The 12522-nt window shown below is 37.5% G+C and overlaps 1 protein-coding gene across 6 annotated transcripts in view; it reads left to right on the forward strand.

Annotated features, from left to right (window-relative positions):
* Positions 1-12522, forward strand: part of DOP1A (DOP1 leucine zipper like protein A) — a 118985-nt gene that overhangs the window by 24906 nt on the left and 81557 nt on the right. For all 6 annotated transcript variants that reach the window (XM_044001380.1, XM_044001383.1, XM_044001382.1 and 3 more), the window contains exons 2-3: positions 481-671; positions 7179-7360. In XM_044001380.1, the coding sequence (XP_043857315.1) occupies positions 534-671; positions 7179-7360 (320 nt within the window). In that variant the 5' untranslated portion in view covers positions 481-533. The remainder of the gene's footprint in view (positions 1-480; positions 672-7178; positions 7361-12522) is intronic.

Consider the following 12522-nt stretch of genomic DNA (forward strand, 5'->3'; position numbering starts at 1 on the left):
GTTTTGGGGGGTTTTTTTGGTGAGGCAATTGGGGTTAAGTGACTTGCCCAGGGTCACACAGCTAGTAAGTGTTAAGTGTCTGAGGGCGGATTTGAACTCAGGTCCTCCTGAATCCAGGGCCGGTGCTTTATCTACTGCGTTACCTAGCTGCCCCTGGTCTATAGTGTTTTAAATTATATAGATCACTTACTGGCTGTATGATCCTGGGCAAGTCACTTAACCCCCATTGCCCTGCCCCCCCCCAAAATTATATCGATCACAGATGTGCAGAGATGCCTCTAATGAGATCCCTAATTCCTCCCACATTCTTGTAATGATATTTAAAATAATCATATTATTCGCTGTGTGACCCTGGGCAAATCACTTAACCCTCATTGCCCCACCAAAAAAAAATAATCGTAAGATTTACTGTAAGAAATTCTGAAGTTATTGTATTATTTAACTTTACAACAGTGTTTTTCTCCTCACAAACTCCTGTAGGTAATGATTTTACATGACTTGAGAGCTGGCCTCTAGTGGGAATCTGTGGGAGGATGAACACGGAGGAGCTGGAGTTACTGAGTGACTCCAAGTACAGGAATTATGTAGCAGCAATCGACAAAGCACTCAAGAATTTTGAGTACTCCAGTGAATGGGCAGACTTAATTTCTGCGCTTGGGAAGCTTAACAAGGTATGTCGTTCCTATTCACCCTGAGCAAGGAAATAATTATCGAGAGAATGTATTCCAGTTTTATGAATTGGTGGGCTTTCTTTAAAGATGAAAATTAGGGAATTACAAAACCTAAAAATTTTATTCTGCATTGGGAAGAACAAAATGTTTTCACATTTGTAACCAGCAAGCTGTTTTTCTTTTCATGGTATTAAAATATAAAATTAATTACCTTTAAGATCTAGTAAGGACCTCTCACCACCATTTTTATGTCAGATTTTGCTTTATAACAATCATAGTATTTGACTTTCTTAAAATGACAACCACACTAAAGTCCATGGTATCAGTGAGGGGGACATTATTTTTATGTATCATGAACATTTGTCCTTAAAGGATACCTTATAGATGAAGAAAGAATATTCTGCCAGAATGGGAAAGAGTTTTTTTTTTTAATTTTAAGAAGATAATAAGACACAGAAAAGGGGGAGAAAATAAACATAAACCATTTTTTCTTAGAAATTACTTATATTTTCCATTCATAATTATGTTAAGATACCTATCTAGCAGTTAGACACTAATAATGCTAATAAATATGTAATCAATAGCAATAAATTATGAATAGTGATGTTAAGGGCTAAAATTCTAGCTAAACTGTCTAAAATATCTAATGAGTGGTCGCCAATAAATTATAAGCTTTAGCAAGAGTTAGACTATTAAGCATTTATTAAGGAGAATAAGAGTTTGGTAAAGAGAGAAGAAAAGGCCTAGATTCCTATCTATTAAAGGGAGAGCACATTTCTAGCTCCCCTCTCTGCCAGAGTCCCCAGGAAAGAGTGCCAGTCAGAGTGCCAGGTTCTTCCTCCTTCCTCCCACAAGCAAATGTCACTTCCTGATGCCAAAGAAAAGACTCCTGGTCTTGCCCTCAAAGACCTTCATTTCATGGGCGGATCTCTTCTACAGTAAGTCTCCAGCAGGTGGCGTCATTCCAATCGTTACAGTGTCAATAGTAATCGTGTGATTAATAGTAGTAAATTGACATAATTTGGTTTCTTAATGAGCTATAGAACAATAAAATGTATGCTGGCCCCAAATCATTCTCCCTCCTTTCTAAAGGAGCTCACCATCTGGCTCACTATCTTCTTTTATTTGTCAAGTCCTGCCCTTATAATAGAAGATTTTAATATCTAGACCGATGCTCCCTCAAACTCCCTAAAAGCTTCTTTTAGTCCCATGAACTACTTCTTCAAACCCATTACACACATAAAGATGGTCATACACTAGACTTCACTATTACCCACCATTGTTCCACACCTTTAATTAGAAACTTTCTCCTTACCCTAGCTGACCATAACCCATTCTCCCCTATGTCTCATCCCTCCTAAAGCTGTTCTTCACCCTCATCAAAACTAGCAATGACTCAGCCCTTCAGTATTTTCTTGAGTCATCCCTATTTTCTTCCCCTCTCAACTTCAGTCTAATAACTGTCCTCTGCTTACATCCCTTACCCCTTCATCTTACTGCTGCAACTGTTGTTAAACCTTAGCCCTGGATTATTCCCACAATCTTTCTCCTCCCCTCTTATACACAAACTGCTGAACCCTGCTGGAGAAAATCTACATGACTTTGTGAAGCATAAATTTAGCTGAGCCCTCACTGCAGCGAGGCAGTCCTTTTATCTCTTTCTATTAGATTCCTAATAGATCTCACTCTCCACAGAAGCTGTTCCAATTGTCTTTTCCATACAGAAGTCCTACTTACATTTCCTTCACTCCTCTTTCTCAACTGAGAATATTGTCTCTACATGAGTTCACTTTCTTTCCATTCCTTTCATCTAAAAAACCCCTCTTATTTTCCCCCATTCTCTGTTCTTTGATAAAGAGTAAGCCCTGGGGCAGCTAGGTGGTGCAGTGGATAGAGCACCGGCCCTGGATTCAGGAGGACCTGAGTTCAAATGTGGCCTCAGACACTTGACACTAGCTGTGTGACCCTGGGCAAGTCACTTAACCGCAATTGCCTCACCAAAAAAAAAAAAAAAAGAGTAAGCCCTTCTTCTTGTCAAGGCTATCTATCCCCTTTACATCTACCCTTATTTTTATAAAATAAATTGTTATTTATTTCATTAAATATTTCTCATTACATGTAAAAAAGTTTTAACATTGATTTTTTTTAAAGTGAGTTCCAAATTCTCTTTCTCTGATACCTCCTTCACCAGACCAAATAGAAAGTAAAAAAAGTATTCTTCAATCTATACTCAGAGTTCATCAGTTCTCACTCCAGGGTGAGGATAGCATTTTTCATCATGAGAGTCCTTTGTAATTGTCTTGGATTATTGTCTTGATCAGAGTAGCTAAGTCTTTCAGAGCTGATCATTGTTATAATATTGCTATTACTATTTATGATGTTCTCCAGCTTCTGCTCACTCTGCTTGGCATCAGTTCATATATATCTTCCCAGGTTTTTCTGAAAGCAGCCTGCTTGTCATTCCTTATAGCACAATAGTATTCCATTATGGTCATATACCTTAACTTGTTCAGCCAACTAATGGGCATCTTATCAATTTCCACTTCTTTACTACTGCATAAATAACTACTATAAACGTTTTTGTATAAATGGATCCTTTTTCCCATTTCTTTGATCTCTTTGGGGACATAAATCTAATACTGGTATTCCTGGGTCAAAGGATATACAATTTTTTTTTTAAGTGAGGCAATTGAGGTTAAGTGACTTGCCCAGGGTCACACAGCAAGTAAGTGTCAAGTGTCTGAGGCCAGATTTGAACTCAGGTCCCCCTGACTCCAGGGCCGTTGCTCTATCCACTGCGCCACCTAGCTGCCCCAGATATACAATTTTATAATGCTTTGGGCTTAGTTCCATTGCTAGCTTTGATTTCTTCTTCTGAAAACTGCTTCTTCTTATTCTTTGATCATTTATCAATTGGAGAATGACTCTTATTTTTATAAATTTGATTTAATTCTCTGTGTTTATGAAATGAGGCCTTTATAAGAGAAACTTAATGTAAAATTTTTTCCCAATTTTACTGCTTTTCCTTCTAACTGCATTATTTTTGTTTGTGCAAAACTTTTCTAATATCATGTAATCAAAATTATCTATTTTACTTCCCTTGAGCATCTCTATCTCTTGTTTAGTCATAAATTCTTTCCTTATCCATATACAGATATGTCAGATACATTTTTCCATGCTACCCTAATTTGCTTATGGTATCACCCTTTATGTCTAAATCATGTACCTATTTTGATCTTATCTTTGTATACAGTTTGAGATGTTGATCTATGCCTAGTTTTTGCATTTTTCCAGCAATTTTTGTCAAATGTTGTATTCTTATCTGAAAAACCTTGGATCTTTAGATTTATCAAACACCAAATTACTGTGGTCATTTTGTACTGTGTATTGTTTGCCTGATCTAGTCCACTGATATACCAGTCTATTTCTTAGCCAGCACCAGGTTATCTTCATGATTACTACTTTGTAATATAGTTTGAAATCTGCTGCTACTAAGCCACCTTCCTTCACAATTTTGTTATTCTTTTTTCTAGCTCTGTACAATAATTGTTTGGTAGCTTAATTGATATGGCCCTTTTACATCTATACTTAAAACTATGATCTCCTTTCTTCTTCAGCAGATAGCATCCTCAATCATTACCTTCCTACCAAACCCTTGACCTCCCCTAATCAACTGGTTTCTTCCTCACCACCTTCACACATGCTTGTCTTCTCTGTCCTTAAAAAACTTTCATTAGATGCTACCATCCCCAGAAGCCATCTTCCTGGCCCTCTCCTCCCCTTCTCAGCCAATCTCATTCAAAGAGCTGTGTAAGACACTTTCTACCCCATTTATTCTCCTCTTATTTGCTCCTCTTCAGCACTTTGTAGTCTAGCTTCTGATTGGATCACACAACTAAAATTGTTCTCTCCAATGTTACCAGTGATCTCTTTATTTTTTTCCCTAAGCATTTTATTTCCAGTTTTTTTAATAAACATTTTTATTTAAAGTTTTGAGGTCTAAATTCTATTCCTCTCTTCTCCGCTTCCCCCTCCCTGAGGGAGTAAGCAATCAGATGTAGGTTGTACATGTGCAATTATGTAAAATATTTCCATATTAGTCATTTTGTAGAAGCAAACTCAAATAAAAGGAAAAATGAAAGAAAAATAGTGAAAAATAGCATGCTTCAATCTGTGTTCAGTCAATATCAGTTCTTTGTCTGGAGGTGTATAATATGCTGTATCACCAGACCTTTGGGATTGTCTTGGATCATTGTATTGCTGAGAATAGTTAAGTCATTCACAGTTCTTCATCAAACAATATTGCTGTCTCTGTGGACAACCTTCTCCTGATTCTGCTCACTTCACTATACATCAGTTCATACAAGTCTTTCCAGGCCTTTCTGAAATCATCCTGCTTGTCATTTCTTAGAGCACAATAATATTCCATCACCATCATATACCACATCTTATTTAGCCGTTCCCCAATTGATGGGCATCCCTTTGATTTCCAGTTCTTAGTCACCACAAAAAGAGCTGCTACAAATATTTTTGTACAAACAGGTCCTTTTATGTTTTGGGGGATGTCTTTGGGATATAAACCTAGCAGTGGTGCTGCTGGATCAAAGGCTATCCACAGTTTTACAGCCCTTTGGGCGTAGTTCCAAATTGCCCTCTAGAATGGTTGGATCAGTTCACAGTGCCACCAGCAGTGGATCCCAGTTTTCTTACATCCCCTCCAACATCAACATTTTCCTTTTTTGTCATTAGCCACTCTGATAGATGTGAGGTGGTACCTCAGAATTGTTTTAATTCACATTTCACTAATCAGTAGTGATTTAGAGCATTTTTTCACATGAGTATATCTATAGTCCAGTGATCTCTTAATTGTCAAATCTGATGGGTCTTTTCTCAGACTTAATCATTCTGGTGCTTTTGACACAATCACCCTCTACTCTTGGATATTCTTTCTTCCTGGGGTTTTTGCTGACACTACCCTCTTCTTGTTCTACCTATCTCACTGAGGCAGCCCTTCTGAAGTCTTCTTTCTTGGCTTGTTGTCCTTATCATATCCCCTAACTGGGGATTTTCCCAAGTTTCTGTTCTAGAACCTGTTCTTTTCTCCTCTACATTCTCTTTCCTGGTAACTTCATCAGCTTGCATGAGTTTAATTATCATCTGTATACAAAGATAACTCTTTAACTACTTTGGCTAAAATAAGTACTTAAATATTTTTATGCATTCTTGTCTCTCAGATTGATGTATCCCAGTCTACCTCTCCACTAAGCTTCAGTTCTAAATCACCAATTTTTTGGATATTTCAAACTGGGTGTCCTGGAGACGTCTTAGGCTAAAAATGTCCAAAATTGAACTCATTATTTTTCCCCCTAAACCCTCTTTTTCTTCTTTCCCTATTCTTTTTTTTTTTTTAAGCGAGGCAATTGGGGTTAAGTGACTTGCCCAAGGTCACACAGCTAGTAAGTGTTAAGTGTCTGAGGCCAGATTTGAACTCAGGTACTCCTGACTCCAGGGCCGGTGCTCTATCCACTGCGCCACCTAGCTGCCCCTTCTTTCCCTATTCTTGTCCCAGGCTCTACCATCCTTCTAGTTTCCCAGATTCATAATCATCTCTCTCAACACACACATTAATCAGTTTTGGCCAAGTCTTGCCATTTTTCCTTTACAACATTTCTCACATGCAACTCCCTTATCTACACTTACAAAGCTACCCTACCACCTTAGTTCAGGCCCTTTTCATCTCATACCTAAATTATTAAAATTGCCTAATCAGTCTTCTTACCTCAAGTCTCTGCCCACTCCAGTCCATACTCCACACTGCTGCCAAAGTGATTTTCCCTAAGTGCAAATATAACCATATGACTACTCTATTCAACCAGTTTCAGAGGCCTCTTTTTGCCTCTAGGATTAAAAAAATAAACTCATTTCTAGTTTTGAAAGCTCTAAACAATTTGGCACCAACCTCTCTTTCCACCCTCATTTGACATGACCTCCTAAACTCCAATCTTGCCAAACTGGCTTTCTCCCAGTTCCTCACACACAGCATTCCATTTCCCATCCCATCTCTATTGCTTGGAATGTACTGTCTCTCTCCTTAACTTGTACCTTATAAGCTACCTCTCTTTCACCCCACAAAGCCCCCTCTCTTGCAGAGTTGTGCTCAAGTACCATATTCTGCTTAAGAACTTTTGCTATCCCCACCTTCCCAAATGCTAGTGCCCTCCCTTCCAAACTACGATGTATTTCACTTCTCATTATGTGTACATACTTATTAAAACATATTCATACTCTGTGTATATTTTATGTGTCCTTGTCTTTCCCATTAAAATGTAGGCTCCTCAAAAGTAAGGACTGTATTCTCTGTACTTTAATAATATCTGGCACAATGTCTGATATTTAGTTGAAGCTTAGTAAATACTCATTGATTGATTTAATTAAAAGCAGTATGTAGTAGCAGATAAAATGAAATGCAGGAGATTGCTTTAATGTACTATAAGTGTTTTCTACCAGGTTTTACAAAATAATGCAAAGTACCAGGTAGTACCAAAAAAGCTGACCATAGGCAAACGCCTAGCACAATGCCTACACCCTGCATTGCCTGGTGGAGTTCATCGAAAAGCACTTGAAACATATGAGATTATCTTCAAAATCATCGGACCCAAGCGCCTTGCCAAAGATCTTTTTCTTTACAGGTGAGTGTCATTTTAGTCTTTATGTGCACTGTGTGGTTATGGTTCCATATAAACACTTTATAGAACAAAGAATTTATTCATTTCACAGTTTTATACTTAGTTTTTAAAAATCCTTTATTTTATATTCTTAAAATTAATAGGGAAGCTGATTGCCTTAATAATGACATTTTCAGTTCTTAATATTATAATCTTTGTGTAACTCACACCGTTCAGAGACCTTTTTTAAAAAATCTGTTATGTCTTGACATGATGGTGCATGCCTATAAATCCCAGCACTGAGGCTGGAAGATCTCTTGAGCTTGGGAGTTCTGGGCTGTAATAGATTATGCCAGTTGGGTGTTTGACATTGATATCATATGTCCCTCCTAACAGGAGGGATAGGGAGGACCAAGTTGCCAAAGGAAGTGTTATAACCAACCTAGGTTGGAAACTACAAGTCAAAGCTTCTGTGCCTATGGCTAGTGGGACAGGAGCTATGAGTAGTCCCTACTCTTCTAGCCAGGGAGAGATAAGGGGGCCACAGTCTTTAAGAAATTGAATCTATTATTTATTATGTTTTTTCCTTCCATCTTTGTTGTTTTGTAGAGTCACAAATGTGTGCCTTGGTGACTCAGTGGGTGGTCAAGTCTTTTATAGTAATAGGGAAGTTTGGAAAAGGAGAGTGTGGAAGGGAAAATATTAAGTTCCATTTTGGACATATTGAGTTTGAGATGCCAATGGGACATCCATTTTGAGATGTTCAAGACAAATGTGGTAATATAAGACTAGAGCTCAGCAAAGAAGATTAGACTAGATATATAGATATGGGAATCATCCACATTGAGATTATCATTGAACCCATACAAGCAAGATAGTATGGAGAAAGAAGAGAAAGAGGGTCCAGGACCAAGCCATTGGAGACACACAGGGTTAATAAGGAAGCTTTAAGGTTTTCAAAGTACTTTACATATATTATCTCATTTGATTACTCTGACATCAGTACTATCATTGCCCCTATTTTTTAGAAAAGGAAACTGAACTGAAGAAGTTAAGTGACTTGCTCAGTATCACATAGCTAGTAAGTTTCTAGATTGGTATTTGAACCCAGTCTTCCTGACTGAACCACTGCTTTACCTACCTGCTTTTAGGGGACATGAACTAGATGAAGAATCTACAGAGAAGGCTGTGAAGGAGTGTTTACACAAGTAGGAGGGAACCAGGAAAAAATCTAAAGAGGAAAGAGTATTCAGGAGAAGAGTGATTGACAGACTGCAGAGGTCAAAAAGGATGATTCTTAAGATAAGCCATTAGATTTTGCAGTTAAGAGATCTGACTGCATTTATGGCTCCTTCAGCTTCTTTTATTGATATTTAGATATTCAAAATCTATTTCTTGTTCTGTTACTCTGCATTTTAAAAATTTTATACATATTCACTCACTTAATTTAAAATGGTCGGTTTTGTTGGCATATAATTTAGTAAAACACTTGCTAAATAATTTCCTGAATCTTTTCTTTTGTAGTGAATTCTCCTTTTTCCACTTATGATATGGCATATTGATTTTATTTTCTTTTAAGTAGGTCAGCTAATGATTTATCAATTTTATCATCTATTAGATTTATTATCCAGTCAGTTTTTATGCTTTCAGTTTTGTTCATCTCTTAATATTCAGGATTTCTATTTTTTTGTGTGTTTAGTTGAAGTTTTTTTTTAATTGATGAAAGTGTTTATCAATGCAAAATTTTCCTTAAGGACTGTAACTATATCCCATAAATTTTTATATATTCTTCATTTTAATTTTCTTTAAGTTACCTACTGTTCATGCAATTTGTTCTTTGACTCACCACTTCTTTGGAATTAGATTATTTAATCTTCATTTAAGTTTTAATCCATTATTCAAAAGCCCTTTATTGATTATGATTTTTATTGCATTGTGGTCAGTAAAAGCTATGTTTAATTTTTTTTCCTGCTTTTGTTTATGAGGTTTTTCTTGCCCTACCTTATGGTCAGTGTTCTAAAGGTACCATTCACAGATAAGAGTGAAAAATATGTGTATTCCTTTCTATTTCCATTCAGTATTTGAATTATCACTAATCTTTCTAAACTTATTCTGAGTCTCTTAATTTCTTTTTTATATTTTTGTTATATTTGTTTAGTCTGAGGTTGCTATTAATGACCTTGGTAGCATAGGGAATAGACTTCTGGACTTGGAGTTAGGAAAACCCAAGTTCAAATGTGACTTCAAGTACTTACTGGCTTTGTGACCCTGGGCAAGTCACTTAACCTCTTTCCACCTCAGTTTTCTCATCTGTAAAATGGAGATAATAATAGCACCTACCTTCTAGGATTGTAGCAAGGATAAAATTAATTAATATCTCAAAGGCTTTATATATTTTAAAGTACTAAATAAGAGCTTGGTTTTGCTGTCATTTCTCTCTGTGATTTGATTAACTTTTCCTTTAAGCACTTAGATGCTATACCATTGTCTCATCTCTGCTTTAAAAAATTTCACCTCTACTCCTGCTCCTTATTTTAACTCTGTACAAATGCTTCGGATGCAGTTCTTATAGACAACATACTGTTGAATTCTTTTTAGTCTCTTTTTGTTATCCTCTTCCTACCATTTTTTAAAATCCCGTTTCCATTCATGGTTATGATAGTTAATTGTGTATTTCAGTCCATCCTATCCTCTTATACTTTTTCATCTCTTTGACCCCCCCCCCACCTTTGTCTTTACCAAGAAATAGAGTGAGGTGAAAGTGAAGCTATGTGATTAGCACATCATCTGCAATTGCAAGATAATGCTTTAACTGCATGTCTCCACATCTCTTTTATAACTACCCTAAACTCTGACTACTGCTTTTTATTTTTTTGTTTGTTTGTTTTGTGGAGCAATGAGGGTTAAGTGACTTACCCAGGGTCACACAGCTAGTAAGTGTCAAGTGTATGAGGTCGGATTTGAACTCAGGTCCTCCTGAATCTAAGGCTGGTGCTTTATCTACTGCACCACCTAGCTGCCCCTCTGACCACTGCTTCTGAAATATTTTCTTTTTATTTTCTTCATTGTTTATATTATTCTCCTCACCATATCAGTTCATGCAAATCTTTCCATGTTTCTCTGAATTCTTTATATTCATCACTCATAATTTTTGCACAATAATTTTTCATTACATTAATATGCCACAGTTTTTTATCCATTCTTAAATTAATGTGAAATTCCCAGTTCTTAGCCACCATAAAAAGTACTAGTCTGAACATTTTCTTATACGTGAGCCCTTTCTTTTTCTTCTTTGAGTTTTTTACTCAGTACTCTGATCTCTGGGTATATATGTTTAGCAATCGTGGGGAACAGATGAGTGACAAACTTAAGAATACCAAGACTGGGGGAAGGGCTCCGTATTGCTGAGAACATAGGAAAGCAGTTCTGTGGAAATTAGGTTTAGGCTCACCACTTAAAGTATGTGCCATAGCTCAAAATAGATACGTGTGTATACAAAAAGTCACATCATTTTGAAAAATAGAGGTCAATACTTTTCATAATTGTATTGTATAGGGGGGAGAATTCTTTTTTGTTTGTTTTTGGTTTTTTTTTTTTTGGTGGGGCAATGAGGGTTAAGTGACTTGCCCAGGGTCACACAGCTAGTAAGTGTCAAGTGTCTGAGGCTGGATTTGAACTCAGGTTCTCCTGACTCCAAGGCCAGTGCTCTATCCACTGTGCCACCTAGCTGCCCAGGGGGAGAATTCTTAACAAAATAAAGGATTAAAGAGTTTACTAAATGGATAAATTTTGTTACATAAAAATTAAAAGATTTGGCACAATATCAGTGAAATTAGAATAAGAGAAAAATTAATAGAAAAAAGGGGGCGGAGCCAAGATGGTAGAGGAAAGGCAGTGACCTCCTGGAGCTCTCCTCCCAAAACCTCTAAATTCCTTCAAATAATGCCATAAGACAATTCCAGGAGCAGCTGAACTCACAAAAGGATGGGGTGAGATCATTTTCCAGCCAAAGAGGGCCCACGCTGCACAGATCCAGCCCCAGGCAGGCTACTTCAGAGTAGTTCTGCAGCTGCAGCAGCGGCAGTTGCTTCTGGAACTCAGCCCATAGAAGGTGAGGGGGTCGAGCAGTTGGCCAGGTTGAGATTACAGGGGTCTCTGCTGGCACTGAGGCGGGACTCTATTATTTTGCCCCAGCTAGGATGCAGGTCGCAGTCTTAAGTGGCGGCCCAGGTGGGAGAGGGACTCAGGCATGTCAGAGCTTGCAGTCAGAGTAGAGCAAGATTCTCTTCCAGGTCAGAGGGCAAGCAGGCCTGTGGTAGCTTCCAGACCAGAGCACAGGCCAGGGGAGTGGTGAATGTGCCTCTCCTTAAATCATACCACATGGGACCCGCTGAAGCTTGGGACAGTGTGCCCTGGAAGCAATGCCTCACTTTAAGAAGGATTTAAAAGTCAAGAAATAGACTGGCAAAATGAGCAGACAGAAAAAGATGCTGACCCCAGAAAGTTTCTTTGGTGAAAAGAAAGATCAAAATACACCCTGAGAGGAAAATAGCAAAGTCAAAGCTCCTACATCCAAAGCTTCCAAGAAAAATATGAATTGGTCTTAGGCCATGGAAGCACTCAAAAAGGACTTTGAAGATAAGTTAAGAGAGATAGAGGAAAAAATGGAAAGAGAAATGAGAGTGATGCAGGAAAGTCATGAGAAAAAAAGTCAGCAGCTTGAAAAGTCAAATGGAAAAGGTAATACAAAAGCCCTCTGAAGAAAATAATTGCTTAAAAACTAGGATTGAGCAAATGGAAGCTAATGACTTTATGAGAAATCAAGACACAAAACCAAAAGAATGAAAAAACAGAGGGTAATGTGAAATATCTCCTTACAAAAACAGCTGACCTGGAAAATAGATCCAGGAGAGATAATCTGAAAATTACTGGACTACCTGAAAGCCATGATAAAAAAAAAAAGGGGGGGGCTTAAAAAATATCTTCCAAGAAATTGTCAAGGAAAATTGTCCTGATATTCTAAAAGCAGAAGGTAAAATAGAAATTGAAAGAAACCACTGATCACCCCCTGAAAGAGATCTCAAAATGAAAACCTCCAGGAATATTATATCCAAATTCCAGAGCTCCCATGTCAAGGAGAAAATATTGCAAACAGCCAGAAAGAAACAATTCAAGTATTGTGGAGC

The sequence above is a fragment of the Dromiciops gliroides genome, chromosome 4 (genome assembly GCF_019393635.1).
Source record: "Dromiciops gliroides isolate mDroGli1 chromosome 4, mDroGli1.pri, whole genome shotgun sequence".
Lineage (NCBI taxonomy): Eukaryota > Metazoa > Chordata > Mammalia > Microbiotheria > Microbiotheriidae > Dromiciops > Dromiciops gliroides.